General features: G+C 37.9%; 1 protein-coding gene across 1 annotated transcript in view; it reads right to left on the minus strand.

Moving 5' to 3' along the window:
* The window catches only part of RBBP8 (RB binding protein 8, endonuclease), a 131,683-nt gene that overhangs the window by 17,918 nt on the left and 93,768 nt on the right, over positions 1 to 19,997 (minus strand). Inside the window, exons 10-16 of the mRNA XM_008060777.2 lie at positions 18,475 to 18,587; positions 16,150 to 17,038; positions 15,941 to 16,067; positions 13,866 to 13,954; positions 12,546 to 12,660; positions 9,630 to 9,773; positions 414 to 483 (exon numbers count right to left, since the gene is read on the minus strand). Coding sequence (XP_008058968.1) covers positions 414 to 483; positions 9,630 to 9,773; positions 12,546 to 12,660; positions 13,866 to 13,954; positions 15,941 to 16,067; positions 16,150 to 17,038; positions 18,475 to 18,587 — 1,547 coding nt within the window. The remainder of the gene's footprint in view (positions 1 to 413; positions 484 to 9,629; positions 9,774 to 12,545; positions 12,661 to 13,865; positions 13,955 to 15,940; positions 16,068 to 16,149; positions 17,039 to 18,474; positions 18,588 to 19,997) is intronic.

Raw genomic sequence — 19,997 nt, forward strand, 5'->3', positions numbered from 1 at the left:
GAACATAGTATTATGGTTCAAAATCAAGAAGCTTAAATGGTATTTTAAAAGATTAAAATAAAACCCTTATAAAATAATTCTGAAGCCTAACAAGCTAAGGCTCACCACCAAAAGTCTTATACTACATAAAAGTTAGAGTACATGATTTAATAAATTCCCAAAGTTCAAAAAAAATAGAACGAAAATACAGTATTTGTTATAATAAAGCAGAGAAAATAACAATAATCACCGTCAAAAAAAGAGTGGTGGTGGTAAAAAAATTTCTTTCTTTGTGAAACTTGCCATTTTTATGCTTGACACCTTTCTTTGTTATGACTATAAAGTAAGTGACTCTATGTTAACCAAATTGCAATACAACAGCTTAGAGACGCTCTGACACAGACTGCTTGGTTGTACTTTTCAATCACACTTACCTTTCATCATCTTTAAAATATGGCTCCACAAATGCTTTCTGCTTGACTTTATCTTGCTTGTCACCATGAACTGTAAACAAAACAAGCACATCACAAATTGCATGTAAAACTTAATATGAAGTAAATGGCTAGTTTGCAAGAAATGACATGTACTCAAACTTCCATTTTTTTTTTTTTTTTTTTTGAGTTAGGCTCTTACTCTGTCACCCAGGCTGGAGGGCAGTGGCATGGCTCACCGCAGTCTCAACTTCCTGGGCTCAGGCGATCCTTCCACCTCAGCCTTCTGAGTATATGGGACTATAGGCATGTGCTACCATGCCAGCTAATTTTTTTATTTTTTGGAGAGACAAGGTCTTACTGTGTTGTCCAGGTTGGTCTCAAACTCCTGGTTCAAGCAGTCTTTCGGTCTTCCAAAGTGCTAGGATCACAAGCTTGAGCCACTGTGCCAGGCCAAACTTCCATTTTTATTGGGTTTTACTTTAGACCCCTGGGAAACTCATTTGAATTTTCTGTAACTATTTTTTTCTTTCTTTTTCATCTGCAGAGGGTGCTAATTGTTTCATCTCAAAATTACTGGACAGCTAAAAATCATATCTCAGAAAGGATTTTAGAGTTTAAAAGAATTACACAGATGCCCATTATCATTTAACAAAAAAGAACAATACAATACGGCTTTTAATATGTCCCACTTATTAATCCTATTGATTAAAAACTTTTTTGTTTGCATTATTTTAAATTTACATATAATTATACATCTTTATAAGGTACAGTGTGATAGTTTGTTAAATCAAGGTAATTAGGATATCCATCGCTTCAAATACTGATTTTTTGTGTGTTGGTAACATTCAAAATCCATGCTTCTAGATATCTGAAAATAAGCAATAAATTGTTGTTAATTATGTCTCTCTATAGTGCTATAGAACACAGAACTTATTCCTCCAGTCTAGCTGTGCTTTGTTATTATTTATTTATTTATTGAGTCAGGGTCTCACTTTGTTATCCAGGGTAGAGTGCAGTGGCATGATCATAGCTCACTGCAGCCTCCACTCTTGGACTCAAGCAATTGTCCTGCATAAGCCTCCCGAGTAGCTGGGACTATAGACACACACTGCTATGCCAGACTAATTTTTAAAAATAATTATTTTATTTTAAAAATGTGGGGTACACATGAGGGTCAGATGCATACACGGTCATCATACAGGTAAAGTGTGGGTACCCTTACTGATGTTATGTGTCCCCACCCTGGGCAGTGTGCCAGACTAATTTAAAAAAAAATTTTTTTTTTTTTTTGAAGAGATGAGGTCTTGCTATGTTGTGCAGACTGTTTTGAACTCCTGGGCTCAAGAGATCCTCCCACTTCCTCCTTCCAAAGTGCTGGGATTACAGGCATGAGACACCAAGCCTTGTCTTATTATTGACTTTTCTTAGAGACTGGGTCTTGTTATGTGGACCAGACTAGAGGACTGTGGCAGTTCACAAGCATGATCCCTCTTCTACTGATCTGCACAGGAGTTCTGACCTGCTCCATTTCTAACCTGGGCTGGCTCGCCTCTTCCTTTAGGCCACCCAGTGGTCTCCTGCTCCTGAGAGATCACCAAATTGATGCCAGAACTTAGTGTGGACTACATACTCCTGGCCTCAAGCAATCCTCTTGTCTCAGCCTCCAAAGGAGGGACTATAGGTGTACTTTTGTACCCATCACCCAACCTTTGGTTATCCCCTACTTCCCCACCTCTGGAAACCACTATTCTACTCTCTACTTCTAGGAGATCATCTTTTGTAGCTTCCAAATATGAGTGAGAACACGTGGCATTTCATTTATATTTCTGTTTGGCTTATTCCACCTAATATAATGTTCTCTAAGCTCATCCATGTTTCTACAATAACAGAATTTTGTTCTTTTTTATAGCTAAATAGTATTCCATTGTGAATATATTCCACATTTTATTTATCCATTCATCTGTTTATGACCACTTTGGCTGATTCTATGTCTTGGCTATTGTGAGTAGTGCTTCAATAAATATGGGGGTGCAGATATTTCTTTTTTTGTTTTTTGTTTTTTTTTAAGTCTGGATCTCACTCTGTTGCTCAGGCTTGAGTGCCGCATGGCTCACTGCAACCTCGACCCGTGCATCACCACGCCTGGCTACTTTTGATTTCTTAAAAGATGAGGTCTCACTATTTTGCCTAGGCTGGTGTCAAATTACTGGGCTCAAGTGATTCTCCTGTCTTGGCCTTCCAAAGTGCTGGGATTACAAGTGTAAGTCACCACGCCTGGCCAAGATATTTCTTTGATATACTGATTTCCTTTTCTTTGGATGGATAGCCAGTAGCGGGATTTCTGGATCACATAGTAGTTCTATTTTTAGTTTTTTGAGGAATTGTCATACTATTTTCCATAATGGCTACCCTATTTTACATTCACACCAATTCTGCTTATTTTTATAATGTGTCTATAAGGTAGGCTATAATAAAAAGATAATCAGAAGAGTGATGACAAAATGTAAGAAACAGAGCTCAGAACTTGGGACCTGAATCCCAAGAAATCTATACTCTATACAGACATCTCTTAGATATCTAGACAAACTGCTATCATCAAAGAAGCAAAACTTACTGAACACTGGGCTAAGTTCTGGATGTATCATGTAGACCAAGAAAAGACCATGTCACCTGTCCTCATTGAGTTCACATTACAAGGAAGAAAATGAACATCAAGCAAGCAGACTGTTAAACATTAAGCAGATGTGGGGCCGGGAATGTGGGTAGAAGTCCTGAGGTGAGAAAAAGTTTGGTATGTTATAGCAACTAAAGGTAGTGTGGCGAGTTTTAGTGAAGAAAGGGAAGTGTTGGGGGAGATGAGGTTGGGAAAGTGGCCAGGTACCAGATCATGATGGACCTTGGAAGCCAAAAGAAGGGCTTAAATTTAAGTGCAATTGGAAACGATGGAAGACTTTTGTGTCTAAATCAACTTTATTGAGGTATCACTTACATACAAAATACACTGATTTTAAGTATACTATGATGAATTTTGATAAATGTATATTCCAGTGTAATACACTATCCAAGTCAAGACAGAGAACATTTCTAACACCCCTAAAAGTCACCTCGTATTCATTTCTCGTGCACAAGAATATCTCTGCCACCCACCACAATCACTGGTTTGATTTCTATCTCCATAGCTTAGTTATGCTTGTCTTTGAACCTCATGTTAATGGAATTTTATAATACGACTTTTCTTCCTTTGAATTTTCTAGCTCAGCAAATTTTGGAGATTCATCCATGTCATTGGGTCTAGCAGTTCTCTTCTTTTTGTTGATGAGTAATATTGCATTATGTGAATATGTCACAACTTCTTTATTCACCTATTGATGAACTGTCACAACTTCTTTATTCACCTATTGATGAACATTTGGGTTGTTTCCTGTTTTGAGCTATTATGTGCTGCTATGAATGTTCTCAAACACATCTTTTCATAAACACGTTTTCATTTTTCTTGGTTATTTACCTAGAAGATGAATTTCTGGGTAATAGACTAGGTGTATGCTTAACTTTACAAAAAAATGACAAACCTCCCTAGAGCTGTTAAACAAACAAATAAACAAACAAACCCTGCCAAACTGTTTTTCAAAGTAATACTAACAATTTTACACTCCCATCAGCAATGTATGGGTGGCTCCTGATACTCTTCTTCCTTGCCAATACTACATACTGTCAGTCTTTTTAAACATTTCAGAGGGTATGAAGTGGTATTTCATTCCCTGATGTCCAATAATGCTGAGAATATTTTCATGTGCTTACTAGCATTCAAAGCTCTTATTTCCATTGAAGAATTTTAAGCCCTCTCCCCCGCCAAAATGCAATTTACATTTAAAACAAACCCCTTTGATTCTCTGCAGAGAATGGACTGGAGAGGAGAAATACCTGATATTAAAAGACCAGGAGGCCTACAATAGGACAGGTGAAATAGCTGTGGTTTAGATGAAGGTGGTGGCTGCAGAGATGGAGAGAAGTGTTTGCAGATAGTACTGCCAGGGGAGTAGACTGTGCATGAAGGTGAGTTAAAAAAAACCTAAAATATGACTCCTACATTTTGCTCTTTAGCAACTGGGTGGACAGTTACTAAAGTTTAATGAGACTCAGAGAGGCAGGGGAAAGTCAAATTTGGGTAGAAAAATAGACTTCTAACTTGACTATATTAAGTTCAAAATGCTTATAAGATGTCAAAAGCTGGATTCAAGTTGGGTTCAAAAGAGAAAAGACTAGGCGGAGAGTAATGAATATAAAGAAACATCTTCACTTGGCTTCCAGAACAGCACACACTCTTGCTTCCACTCTGTTACAGGCTACAGCTCCTCAGCCTCCTTTGTTTGTCCCTCTTTGTTTCTCTGATCTCTTAAAGTTGCCACGCCCCAGAGGTCAGAGCTTGAAAGGCTTCTCTTTTCCACTCATATCCAACCCCTTGGTAATCTCATTTAATTTCACAGCTTTAAGTACCACCACTCATTGTTGACCCCCTGCCACCAAATTATTTCTTTATTCCATATTTTTTGTCCAGACTCTAGACACATGCCAACTGTCTATTAAATGCTTCCATTTGAATGTCTAGTAAGTATTATAACATGTCAGAATTGAGCTTTTGATATTCTCCCCCAAACCTGTTCTTTCCTATAAGGAAAGACCAAGTAGGACTTTGTGATATGGGGGTTGGGAAAATAAAATAATTGCACAATAAATCCTAAATTATATGCCTGGGTGCCGGGGGCAGGGGGCGTTGAAAGTCACTTGGTAGGCAATAAATGGAAACTGGCTTAGTCATATTAAGTTTAAGCTGAAATGACACAAAAGTGTCTATCAATGACTCAGAAATGCAGGACTGGGATCCAGTGGAGAAGTCAAACCTAGGGGTGCAGATTTGGAGCATTTTTCATTGGTGCTTAATAAAAGATGTAAGAGAAAAAATGTGAGTGACAAAGATGGAGTCTTGGGGATACACTTGGTAACAAAAGTTGCCAGAGATCAAAAGAACAGTATAGCATTATCACAAAAGCTAAGTGAGAAGAAATTCTGGCATGGTTAGTAAGAAATATAACTTAAAAACAAAAAACAAAAAACAGAAACTGATAAGTATACCTTGTAAAAGAATACATTTTTTTTGTTGTCAAATGCTTCTTCTGTGTCTACTGAGATAAAATCACATGGATCTTGGTTTTACATCTGTTTATAGGGTAGATTACACGTATTGATTTGTGTATTGAAGGTGTGAAATAAAAAAAATGGCGTCACCTTTGCTAAAGTGTAGCCATTTTAACACTGCTTAGCTCTGCCATATTTTCTTAGCAAATTACCTAGCTTGCCCTCTTATCATTAACAAAGGACAGAACCAGTTTCCCAGAGGTAGCTATTGATAATTGTCTTGCCACCCCCCAGGTACTGATCATTTTTCTATTCCAAGTATTTGTCTTCCAGCCATGAAGCAGCCCTTCGTGACCTTGGTGACACAGACTCCATCACCATGACAACAGTTATGTGACTAATCCACCCATCTGCCTGCTGACCATCACTGTGACATCAGTTCCTGAGCTTAGTTGCCCCCTTTGTAATAACGTAAAACCACCACCCAAACAACTTAACAACTCACCCCCACCAAAGGAAAGCCTTAAAAGCATTCAATCTCCAGCAGCTGCCCCCGTGTTTTTGTGCTTTGTCTTAGCCATGTTTTCATTAAAGCTCTGGCCGGGCCATGCTTCTCTTTAAGCTCTTGTTCCTCCCTATACTTTCCCTCTCTCCAATCTACTTTCTAAATAAACTATTTTTCCTAATCTTATTTCTGTGCAATTCTTTGCTTTATTCCTGTGGCACTGGCCTATCCCACAGACCTAATACGTATGTTGAGCCAGCCTTGAATTCTAGGTATGAAGCCCACTTGGTCATGATGACTGATCCTTGTAATGTGCTAGATGTGTTAGTATCTTGTTGATGATTTTTGTATCTATGCTCACCAGGGAAATTTGCCTCATTTTCTTCTTTCTTGTTGCCATTTTTTGATGTCAGAATGATATTGGCTTCCAAAAATATGCTAGGGAGGATTCCTTCTTTCTCGATTGCTTGGAAAACCTTCAGTAGGACTGGTATCAGTTTTTCCTTGTATGCTGGATAGAATTCAGCTGAGAAACCATCTGGCCCAGGGCTTTTTTGGGAAGAGGTTTCTTATTACTGAATCAATTTCTTGGATTGGGTCTGTTTAGCATTTCAATTTCTTCCTGCTTCAATCTTGGAAGGTTTTACATTGCTTGGAATTTCTCCATTTCCTCTAGATTTTCTAGCTTACTTGAATACAGATGTTCTTAGTAATCTCTTGTAATCCTTTGCATTTTTTCAGGTCATTTGTAGCACCGCCTTTTTTGGCACCACACTCTCAGATTTCAAACTTTACTACAAGGCTACTGTAACCCAAACAGCATGGTACTGGTATAAAAATAGACACAAAGGTCAGTGGAACAAAATAGAGAATTGGAAATAAAACCACAGGCCTTCAACCAACTGATAAAAACGAACATTGGGGAAAGGAAGCTATATTTAGCAAATGATCCTAAGAAAACTGGCTAACCATATGCAGAAGAATGAAACTGGACCCCTACTTATCACTATATACAAATATTAACTCAAAATGGAGTAAGGACTTAAATTTGAAACCTCAAACTATAAGAATCTTAGAAGAAAATCTAGGAAGCACCCTTATGGACATCAGTCTAAGCAATGAATTCATGGCCGAGTCCTCAAAAGCAAATGCAGCAAAAGCTAAAATCAACAGGTGGGACCTTATCAAGCTAAAAAGTTTGTGAACAGCAAAAGAAAGCATCAACAGAGTAAAGAAACAACCCACTGAATGGGAAAAAAATATTTGCAAACTATGTTCTGACAAAGGCTAACATCCAGGATCCATAGGGAACTCAAATAGGCCAGGTGCAGTGGCTCATACCTGGAATCCTAGCACTTTAGGAGGCTGAGGTGGGAGGATTGCCTGAGGCCAGGAGGTTGAGACCAGCCTAGGCAACACAGTGGGATACTTGTCTCGACAAAAAAAAAAAAAAAAAATTAGCTGGGTGTGGTAGTGCGTGCCTATAATCCCAGTTACTTGGGAGACTGAGGTGGGAGGATTACTTGCACCCATGAGTTGGAGGCTGTAATGAGCTGTGACTTTGGCACTGCACTCCAGCCTGGGCAACAGAATCAAAAATAAATAAATAAATAACACACACACACACACACACACACACACACACACTCAAATGAATTGACAGGAAAAAAAAAAACTCCATTAAAAAGAACACGAACAGACACTTCTCAAGGAAGACATACAAGCAGCCAATAAACATGAAAAATGTTCAGCATCACTAATCATCACAAAAATGCAAACTGAAACTACAGTGACATACCACCTCACACGGGTCAGGATGGCTATCATTAAAAAGTCAAAAAACAGTAAGTGTTGGAACGACTTTGAATAAAACAGAATGCCTGTATACTGTCGGTGGGAATGTAAATTCGTTCAATCTTTGTGGAAAGTAGTTTGGAGGTTTCTCAACCTAAAAAATAGAGCTACCATTTGACCCAGCAATCTCACTGTTGGGAATATACCCAGAGGAATATAAATCATTCTACCAAAAAAGACACCTGTACACATATGTTCACTGTAGCACTATTCACAATAGCAGATACAAAGAACCAACCCAGATGCCCATCGAAGGTGGACTGGATAAAGAAAATGTGGTACATAAAACATGTTGAAATACTACGCAGTCATAAAGAAGAAAAAAACCATGTCCTTTGCAGCAACATGGATGCAGCTAGAGACCATCATTCTAAGTGAATTATCACAGAAACAAAAAACTGAATATTGCATGTTCTTACTCACAAGTGGGCACATGGGCACAAGGACGGGAGCAACAGATGCTGGGCACTACTAAAGGAGGGAGGGAGGGGTGATAGGAGACACACAGCCACACACTGGATACTATGTCTTTTATTGGGAGGGTTGTGGGGGATCATCAAAAACCCAAACCTCACCTTCATTTAATATATTTATAGCAAATCCTCACAAGCATCCAACAATTCTAAATATATATAAAGAGAATATGTATATTCTTTTTATATATATTCTTATTATATACATGTATTTCTTTCTTTGACGTAAAATCAATTTGAAAAGGTTCTTCTTGGAGAAAAAAACATATCCAGTACTGAAGAGCTGCAAGTTTTTTATTACAAAATTTACTTGATTAAGCTTTTGCCATAGACTAAGCAAGCAAAAGCCTACTGTTCTGTATCTTTGGTTAAGGTCTAATTTCCTTTGAACTAAGGGCTGTCACTTAAAGGTATGTTCATAAACTAGTACAAAACAATCTTTGCATTAGATGAAAAATTCTGACTGCTTTACTCACCACAGGAAAATAAGATATTTAGTGAGAATTTTAACTAATTTTCAATCCAGATTACCTACTTAAGAATTTCAGTTTCATAGAGTATTCTTCTTTTGATTGTTACCCTACATTATAAATTACTGCCCCTAGTGAAACAGATGATAGGGCTGATATGCATATAGTTACATTAGGTATTTCGTCTGGAAAGATAAAACTTTCACAGCAGAAAGTGAATCTCAGTTTTCCGCAAAACTTTCTCCTTCTACTTTATTATAATCATTAATTTGTTAATTAACAGAAGTTTCTTGAAACATTTATACATGTTTTTGTAGATTATAAAGAAATTTATAGCCTCAAACCTACATTAATTTTCTTAGTTTTTATTTTTGAATGGGGGGTCTCACTCTATTGCCTGGGCAAGATTGCAGTGGTGTGATCATAGCTCATGGCAGTTTCAGACTCCTAGGCTCAAGCTCAAGTAGCTGGGACTTTAGGCATGTGCTACCACACTTGGCTAATAATTTCTTAATTCTAATAAATTATGGCTATGTAAGATGTCAACATAAAGGGAAGTTGAGTGAAAGGTATAGGAGAACCCTCTGAACTATTTTTTGGAACTCTTTGATAGTGTAAAATTATCTCAAAATTAAAAAACAACTGAGGAAGAAATTTATACAAGAAACATAAAACTTTAATTGTTGATATACCTCATCAAGACTCTGTTAATTAGACTGACAACTTAATTCACTGGACTCAGCGTAACTGAGATGCCATAATTAAAAGAAAATAGCCTTACTGTTTTGTTTCTTTGTGGCAGCAGACAATTCCTCCTCTTCATCTGCTACTTGAGAGAAACTATCTGTCAAACAGGATTTATACTCTTCATGTGTTGTCCGATCAAACAAGTCTTCCAAGCTGTCATTCATTTTTCCTTCTTCATCTATGTTGAAAGAGCACTGGCTTAGGACAACAAGCGAGTTTTTTGTTTTCTATATAGATCAACATGAAACTTATGGTAACTACTCTAAAATAATGTAATGAGGTCTTTAAAGACACTTCTTAATACATGGTTCTTAAAATATGAATTACAAACTTTACTTTGAAATGTGTTCTTTTATGGAATAGATGCAAAGTAGGCAGTGAGGTACTTGCAGGCACATGTAAAAGATGATTCTAAGAGTGTTAATCACAAGTGGCTGGTTAAGAGTGATAATACAGTGACTATAAGTAACAGATGGTAATATATATAATGAAGTGTGTAAAGACACTTCTTTAAAACATGATTACAATGAGGGTTTCAAGATATGACATATGTAGTGAAGTGTTCACGGACCAAGTTAAAAAGATGATTCTAAAAATATCAGTAGTAAGCCGTAATACTACGAGTGTTAATTCAGTGACTGCAAGTGGGTAACAAACTAGAATGTATGTAATAAAGTGTTTAAGACACTTTTAAATCATGATTTTTACAACGCGGTTCAATTCGTACAATTTGTGCATGTCTGGACAGTTACTGAACATTTACAAAGGCTTTATGTTAGAGCTTTAAATGTCCTTTACTCATGCTTATTTTTCTAATGAAGTAGCAAAAAAAAAAAGCATCTCTTGCCTCATCATTAGTACTTGCTAGCTTAGTATTAATAGAAACAATGAATTCAAGGACATATCTGATATGTAAAAGTGACAAATTCATCTTCAGAGATCTAACTACTTTCCCCATTATATTAATATACCTTTTAAAACACCAGAGTTCAAGAAAAAAAAAGAATACATCAAGTTGGCTACCAAATATGACAGAACACAGGCCTACCACGACTACTCTGTAACATAACCACTACCTCTCCCAGTCTGGGTGCTCTCTCACTTACTTGGCTTATCTTTCTCCTGCACTTACCATTATATATCATATACAGACTTGCTTGTTTCTCGTTCATTAGCGTGTAAGTGACATGAGGTAAGTACTTTTGTTCTGTTTATTCATTACCTCCAGTTCCTAGAATATTTCCCAGTACATACATACATATTTTTTTAATTTTTTTTTTTTTGGAGTTTGGGGTCTCTGTCGCCTAGGCTGGAGTATAGTAGCATAATCATGGCTTACTATAGCCTCAGCCTCAGGGGCTCAGATGATCCTTCTGCCTCAGCCTCTTGAGCAGCTAGCACTAAAGGTATGCGCCACCACGCTGGGCTAATTTTTTAAAATTTAAAAAATAGAGATGAGATCTTGCTATGTTGCTTAGGCTTGTCTCAAAATTCTGGGCTCAAGCAATCCTCCTGCCTTGGTATCCCAAAGTGCTGGGATTACAGGCATGAGCCACCATACCTGGCCACAGTACAGAATTTTTAATTGATATTTAATAAATGATTAAACAGTTATTAAACCTTAAAATTTTTTCTCACTTAACTGCATTTAAGGCAGCAAGAAGTAAGTTGATTCAAAAGAAGCCAGGGCAAGACTGCTGTTTTATTTTTTGGTCCGGAACAGGTAGACTACAGAAAATTCAGCAGAAGATTAAAAACGCACATACAGTCTGCATGCCCTCAGTTTCTGATAGATGAGCCTTGAGAAATGCCCCTGCTTTCGCACTGCATCATGTGGTAAGACATAAGAGTGAACAATGACAACTGTTCTAGTCTAGCTGTTCTTATGTCACCTTCCTCTACAGTTTGGGCTGTTCTTAAGATAATGCCAACCAAAATCTTCCCACCTGTTTTGGAAAATCAAAAATTTGGGTGAAAAATTGACAGTTTCTCGCTACAAAAGACTGTAGAGCACTAATCTGGCCTAATTACCTTATCAGCAGAGGCAGAATACAGCAGACGAACTCGGCACACATACCATCATTCTTAGTGCTGATGTGTGAATCAAGACTAATTTAGACTCAGTAGAAATTCGCTGTCTTTCCCTGTCAAATTGCTTTAGAAAACCACAATTCTAATAACACTGGACTTTTAAGATTCCCTGCTACACCATTTCTAAAAAATGTCTACGCTAGGGATCAGCAAACTTTTTTTTTTTTTTTGAGTTGGAGTCTCACTCTGTCGCCCAGACTGGAGTGCAGTGGCCGCTCCCGGCCACCGCAGCCTCGACCTGCTGGGCTCCGGCGATCCTTCCGCCTCAGCCTTCCAAGTAGCCAGAATTACAGGCATGCGCTACCACGCCCGGCTGATTTTTTGATTTATTGTAGAGATGAGGTCTCGCTGCCCAGGCGGGTCTCGAACCCACAGGCTCAGGCAATCCACTCACCTCAGCCTCTCAAAGGCGCGGGATTACAGGCTGAGCCACTGAGCCCGGCTAAGATCAGCAAACTTTTTATTGCAGGGTCAGACAGCAAGTTTTTGAGACATGTGGGGCTATGAGGTGTCTGCACCAACTACTCAACTCTGCCATTGCATGGACAAGCAGCCGCAAGTAACAACACATAAACAAATAAATGACCCTGAGCTCCAGTAAAACTTTATTTATAAAACTGGCAGCTCGCTGCCATTTGTTGACCCCTGGAAGTCATCCGAATCCTTTCCAAAATAAAATTATTTTGGCTAAAGAGTTTTTTTCTGAAATACTGAAACAGAGCTTTCCTAGGAGGAACATAAAATTAACAGCAGAAAAAAAAAAACCTGATTAAGCCGTCACTTGGGCTATTCAATGCATGGTACAACTACAAAATTTACTCTACATTTTTATTAAAATAAAAGCAAAAACAAATCTTACTTGGACTTTTTTCTTCCTTCTGCTCTTGCTTCTTCATTTTTAAAAGAATGGTTTCACTAACCAATGTACAGTCCATGTCCACTGTCTCTCCTCCTAATTTTGACTGACTGCCATCCTGAGTAAATATTTTAAAAATTTTAATAATTATTCCTTTATGGTCTTATATTTACTTTTTACAAAAAAGAAATTTTGGTAAATATACACAATATAAAATGTACCATTTTTAAGCATTAAGTTCTATTTACTTTTATACTTTAGGAACAGATATAGATTCAGATTCTACTGCCTGTAAGACATTTTAGCATCAATATACAAGCATCTTCTCTCTGAAGTCTAAGAAAAGAAGAACTGCAGCCAAGGAAAGGGAGAATTATTTACCACCGGACTCCCTTGAACTTTTCCTGCTTTTCTTCTCCAATCCGCCTCACAGGAAGCAGACATCAAAGTACAATGAGAACAATAATTTCAAAAACCAAACTTGATTTCTTGATGAGTATCTGTTACTCTAGCAACTGTTAAATACTTTGTTAATAGTATGCTATCAAGTGAAAGCAAACTTTTCAAACGACATAGAACCTAAATACATGGCAAAAAAGTATTTACACTATAAATTTAAATTTTACATTTTTTAATTTTTTTATTTAAAAAAAATTTTTTTTGGAGTCTTACTCTGTCACCTAGACTGGAGCACAGTGGCCACTCCCGGCCACTACAGCCTCGACCTGCTGGGTTCCAGCGATCCTTCCACCTCAGCCTTCCAGGTAGCTGGAACTACAGGCACGCGCTACCACGCCTAGCTAATTTTTTATTTATTGTAGAGATGAGGTCTTGCCAAGTTGCCTAGGCGAGTCTTGAACCCGTGGGCCGAGGCAATTCACTCACCTCGGCCTCCCAAAGTGCTGGGATTACAGGTTGAGCCACCGAGCCCAGCAAATTTTAATTTTTAAAAATACGGTATTTTAAAAAGAGTCAACTGGGAAAATATTTTTTAATGGCATATTACCTTAAAGCTATCAAAACATATGTCAAATTATTTTAAGAAAAAATAAAATGATCTGAAACATGTAACTAGCATTTTACATTATTTTAAAAACTACATTAATGTCTTTCAGCAAAGGCCTTTAAAGTCAGAAAATACTATTACTCTTTCAAAAAGTACCACAAAGTTGGAAAAACAAGCATTTTTATTTCTTTTCTGAATGAATTAATGTAGATTTTAAAGGGTATTTGATTATCTCATGGTCATAGTAAGGAGAGAAGGCTGACTAACAACTCAGTAGAATAAGAACTAAAAGGCTTTGGTTTTACTTTTTAACTTACCTTTGTATCTATGAGAGTAATATCCATCTTATACTGAGAAAGGTCTGCTCCTGGATCTACACTCCACTGGATATTTTCAAAGGAGTTACCTTAGATAAAGAGAAGAAAATATGCAATTAAAAAACTGATTTCAAAAGTTCTCATCATTTAAAAACATTTATAGGACCTACAGATTAGAAAATTTTTTTACAAATCATAGAAAATACAAATCAAAACCACAATAAGATGCCACTTCATATCCACTAGAATGGCTAGAATAAAAAAAGACAGGTAATAAGTGTTAGTAAGGATGTGGAGAAACTGGAGCCCTCACACACTGCTGGTGGGAATGTGAAATGGTATAGCTGCCTTGGAAAGCAGTCAGGAATCCTTCAAAGGGTGAAACACAGAGTTGGCATATGGTCTGGCAATTCCACTCCTAGGTATAACCAAAGAAAAATGAAAATACATCCACACAAAAACTTGTACACCAATGTTCATAGTATTAATCACAGCAGCAAAAAAAAGTGGAAAAAACTTTAATGCTCGTCAACTGGTAAGTGGATAAAACATGGTATACTGATGCAATGAAATGTAATTCAACAATAAAAAGGAATGAAACATGCTTCAAATAGATGAAAATTGAAAACATTACACCAAGTGAAGGAAGTCAGTCGCAAAAGATCATATCTTGAATGATTCCATTCATACAATTCCAGAATAGGCAAATTTATGAAGACAAAAAGTAGATTCATGGTGCCAGGAGCTGGGTGGTGGAGTGGGGTAGGGGTGGGATTGAAAGTGATGAAAATGTTTCAAAGTTAACTGTGGTGATGTATAGCAAAACCACTGAATTTGACACTTTAATGAGTGATTTTTATGGTATGTGATTGTATTTAAACAAAATGTTTTTTAAAATTTAAACATATAACATTGGAGGAATTTTCAATGTATGTAGATATAATACATGACAACTATATAACGTAAAGTTACAGAACATGAAGTGGTACAGTATTAACTCCAAGTAGACTGTGAAAGTTTAAGTTATGTATATTGTAATCCCTAAAGCAACCATGACAATTAAAATGAAAAGCTAAAAAAAATTCACAAATGAGAGTGAAAAGTTTTCACACAGACACTGAAACCCTCACTAGAAGAAGTAAAGAATGTGTTTCAGGAAAAAAGGGATAAACCTAGAATGAAGAAATAACCTGCTAATGAATAATAAAAGAAAAAATACTGCATATGAACTTTGGAACTATTTGGTGGCTGAAGAAACAAAAAGATTCCTTTTAAACAGCAAAATTATGAAAAGATGCATATACATAGTAGGGCAAACGATGTTTTCAAACAAGAAGTTTAAAAACCTGTGTAAATGTATACATATGTTTACAGATATACATGTAAATGCAGAGAAAAACAAGTTTTCTACGGGATGAAGAAATAGATTTAGATAAAACTTCTAATTTTTATTTTTAAAAATTCTGAATAGTTTAAAATATTTAAAGTTTTTATAAATAAAATGATAAATAACTACTTAAAAGTCAATTAAAATGACCTATAAAAGTATGTATCAAAATATCTCATATTTTCAAAAAGCACAAGAGTAGAAAAATCACAGGTAAAATGAAAGTAATGAAAGCTGGGCTCAGTGGCTCAGCCTGTAATCCCAGTGCTTTGGGAGGCTGAGGTGAGTGGATTGCCTAAACCCATGGGTTTGAGACCCGCCTGGGCAATTTGGCAAGACCTCATCTCTACAATAAATAAAAAAAAATCAGCCGGGCGTGGTAGTACGTGCCTGTAATTCTGGCTACTGGAAAGGCTGAGGCGGAAAGATCGCTGGAGTCCAGCGGGTCGAGGCTGCGGTGGCCGGAAGAGTGCCACTGCACTCCAGTCTGGACAATGGAGTGAGACTCCAACTCAAAACATAAAAAAAAGAAAGAAAGCAATGAAAATCATCCCATAAATACAGACATGTGGGAAGAAATAAGATTTTTTTTCTAAAACAATTCACTCTATCCAAAGAATGAAAATTACATAATACCCAATTTGAAGTTATTAAAAAAAAGTGAAAATCCTACTCAGAGTATACACACCTTGGCTGCTTTGTAGAGACTTTGTTTTAGCAATTCTACATGGATTTAACTGAAGTACTGATGCAAGTTCACATCCTCCATGGACTGACCTGGTTTTTATTTTTATTAGCTCTTGAGAACCAGTACCCTAAAACAGAAGTAACTGTTAGCATCTAGATGGAATCACAAACAACCATTTTAATTGAAATCCTTGAACGTTTAACACAAACCTTCATGTCATCAAAAAGATTCTCTGTCTCCAAACTTTCACGTGGACACAGAGGGATTTTGAAGATAGGATTTTCTTCCTTTATTTGTAACGGTTTGTTGTCTGGAGAGAATTTACTCAAGGGCTGGAGGACGACGCACTCCTGTAAACAGGGCTCCTCTGGGGAGTCTTTGGGCAACACACAGCTCCCACCTGAGGCCTTCCGGCTTAAGGAAAAGCCCTTTGGAACGGGCTTCAAAGCCTCATAAAGAGTCACTTGCCGAAATCTGGTTTTGGAGGTTTCACTTCCTTGGCTTTTCTCTTGACGCTGAAGAGCTGAAAACCGATCAGACAGATCCAGAGGTTTGTCCATTGCACAGTCCCCATTCATGGAAAAGTGATTATCCGTTGGAAAAGGGAAAGCGTTTTCTTTATCAAAAGAGGCTTGGGGGTAGCTTACTTCATGCTCACTTTCTTCTTCGGTTTTCTTCCTTTTGGACGTTCTGGCTCCCAGGGGTTTCAGGGGCTCCAAATGTCTCTCAGTAGAGGCATCTTTAATGTGATCAGGACTGTCCTGCTCACCTGTGGCTTCACTTATGTTTTTACTTATAAGTATTTGTTTATTGGAGAATGACTGGCTAATGACCTTGTTCACTTCAGACCCAAGACTATGATGTGTGAAAAGGGCGCTATCTTCAGATTTTGACCTCGTTTTCTCTGATCTAGAAATAGAAGTATTGCTAAAAGGGGCTGTTTTCAGATGTTTCTTCTTCCCAGTCTCTAAAAGAGAGGGGGACAAACTCGTATTCAGACCTAGACCACTTCTCACATTGGAGGCAGCTCCAAATACGGGAGATGACACACGAACGGTCAATTCTTGAGGACAAGTCTCTGAAGTAGAATGTGAAAATCTACATAGAAAAATAGGTAAAAATTAAAAGTCAAACACAACGAGAAAGCCTGTGCTCATAGAGAATAGTATGGTCTTATTTATCAGAGACAAATGATTAACCAGAATTAAGATGGAATGCAGTTGTTGGCTTCTCTTTGTTTGGATGACAAAAAAAGAGGAAAATAAAACAGGAAAAATCTCTCAATGCCAGTATATTCCTATCTATAAAAATGTTTCCTAAGTAATTTAAGTAACTTTATTATGTAAGAAAGTAATATTTTAATAAATTCCATTGAGGACCCCAATTATTTTGTTATAAAATCTTGTCATGAGCAACTCCAAGAAATAAAAATTTTATACCACAGAACTGGACATAATCAAGACCCACTTGTCACAGCTGCAGAAAGGACACAATGTTGGAAGATGTGGGCTGGCTAAGATCTCTGGCTCTAGCACTTAAGAGCTATGTGGCCTTAAACAAGACATTTAATCTCTGTGCAGGTGCATTATTGTAATGTGTTTTTAAAAAGAGAGAGTTATAAAATCTACTTTAATTTAATTAAGAAATTTTGCTAAGTTCCAAAAAGCGGTTTGCTGTGTGCCAAGCAGTATGTTGAATTTATGTGAATGAAGGGATGTGTAGGCATTGTGTTAGGTATGATAAATAATCTAGAAATGACTGAAAGCATGTGGGAGAATGTGCATAGGTTATATGCAAATACAATGGCCCCATTTTACATAAGGGACTTGAACATCCTCACATTTTGATATCCAAGGAAGGGTTCTAGAACCAATCCCCCATGGATACTGAAGGATGACTGTATTATTAGTTAACGGACGTCTGGAAATTAGTACAAATTAGACACAACACAAGCCAGGCGTGGTGGCTCACACCTGTAATCCCAGCACAGGAGACGATTGCCTGAGCAATATGGCAAGACCCTGTCTTTACAATAAATGAAAAATTAGCTGGGTGTGGTGGTGCACACCTGTAGTTCCAGCTACTTGGAAGGCTGAGGCAGAAGGATTACCTGAGCTCAGCAGGTTGAGGCTACAGTGGCTGTGAGAGTGCCACTGCACTTCAGCCTGGGTGGCAGAGTGAGACTGATTAAAAAAAAAAGACATATTTTATACAACATTTGGTTTTTGGAAATATAATCCCAGAAGGGATGACTGGGTCTTTAAAGAAGCAGAACAAGGTTGGAAACAAGAACTGCTTGACAAGGATGCAGAATACAAACTTATCTAAAAATAATACCTACCTCTCTACTGCAATGCAAAAAAGGGGCACTCAATTGGTCATAGGCTAGGGGGACATTTTAAAAAATAAAAATAAATATAACCAGAATAACAAACTATATACTGAGGGAGAAAAATGGTTTAATTATATAGAACTGATTATAACAGGAACTTACCAACAGCTTATAAGTTTTCACCAAAGTGCCCCCAAATTACCTTAAATTATCTTCACTGTTTCTTGTAGACTCCTCAAAAGGCTGTTTCTTGTGATCTCCTTCCGGACAGTGGTAGAGATCATCACCAGGAGGGCTCATGGGATCTTGAGATTCCTTCAATAGTAAAATATGAAGCACACCCATGCAATGGACTTATTTGTGCTTACAAAAATGGATGAAGTACTGATATATGCTCCAAAGTAGATGAATCCTGAAAACATGCTAAGTGAAGAAACTAGATTCAGTGTTTAATGGCTGTGGGGCTTTCTTTGGGGGCAATAACAATGTTTTGGAGCTGGGTAGAAGTGGTAGTTGCATAGTACTGTGAAAGTACTAAATGTCACTGAATCATACACTTCAAAATGGTTAATTTCTGTATGTGGGTTTCATTACAATAAGAAATACGAAGCACATTTTATGTTTAAAGAGAAAAGCATCAGTATTTTAGTGTTTTACATAAGTATATTCTACTATTTGTATATACAACTCCAATTCCAAAAAACAACATTATTAAGATGAGGGGAAAGGAACAGAGAGAATTACTTATACTGATAGAAGATGAATTTTATTTTTATTTTTATTTTTTAGAGTTGGAGTCTCACTGTCGCCCAGACTGGAGTGCAGTGGCCGCTCCCGGCCACCGCAGCCTCGACCTGCTGGGCTCCGGCGATCCTTCCGCCTCAGCCTTCCGAGTAGCCGGAATTACAGGCATGCGCTACCACGCCCGGCTGATTTTTTGATTTATTGTAGAGATGAGGTCTCGCTGCCCAGGCGGGTCTCGAACCCACGGGCTCAGGCAATCCACTCACCTCAGCCTCCCAAAGGCGTGGGATTACAGGCTGAGCCACCGAGCCCGGCTTCTTTTTAATTTATTGTAGAGACTAGGTCTCACCAAACTGCCCAGGCTAGTCTCGGATCCCTGAGCTCAGGCAATCTTTTCACCTCGGCCTCCCAAAGTGCTAGGATTACAGGAGTGAGCCACCATGACTGGCAAATTTTTTTATTTAATATAGAGACGAGGTCTTGTTATGTTACCAAGGCTGGCTCAAGCTCCTGGGCTCAAGCAATCCTCTGACCCCAGCCTCCCAAAGCGCTGGGATTACAGATTTGAGCATGCAGCCTCACACATTTTCAACGTATGTTATTTTCAGCCTATGACAGGCTTATCAGGAGGTATACCCATCACAATCAAGGAGTGCCTGAGACAGTAAACAGTAGCCAAACACTTTGTCCTCATGGAGCTCACAGTCTAGTGGGGGGAGATTCAGTAGAAGAATCATTAGTTGGCTGAGCCTAGTAAGCGGCTTTTGCTGGTAATTCAAGCATTTTGGAAGGCTAAGGCAGGATGATTACCTGAGTCCAGGAGTTCCAGACCAGCCTGGGCAACAAAGGGAGACCTGTCTCTGTAAATAAAAAATCAGCCAGGTGTGATGGTGTGTGCCTGTAGTCCTAGCTATTCAGGAGGCGGAAGGGAAGGGATCGCTTGAGCCCAGGGGGTCAAGGCCACAGTGAGCCATGATCAAG

The sequence above is a fragment of the Carlito syrichta genome, unplaced genomic scaffold (assembly GCF_000164805.1).
Source record: "Carlito syrichta isolate Samal-C Ts95f unplaced genomic scaffold, Tarsius_syrichta-2.0.1 Scaffold304726, whole genome shotgun sequence".
Classification (NCBI taxonomy): Eukaryota; Metazoa; Chordata; class Mammalia; order Primates; family Tarsiidae; genus Carlito; species Carlito syrichta.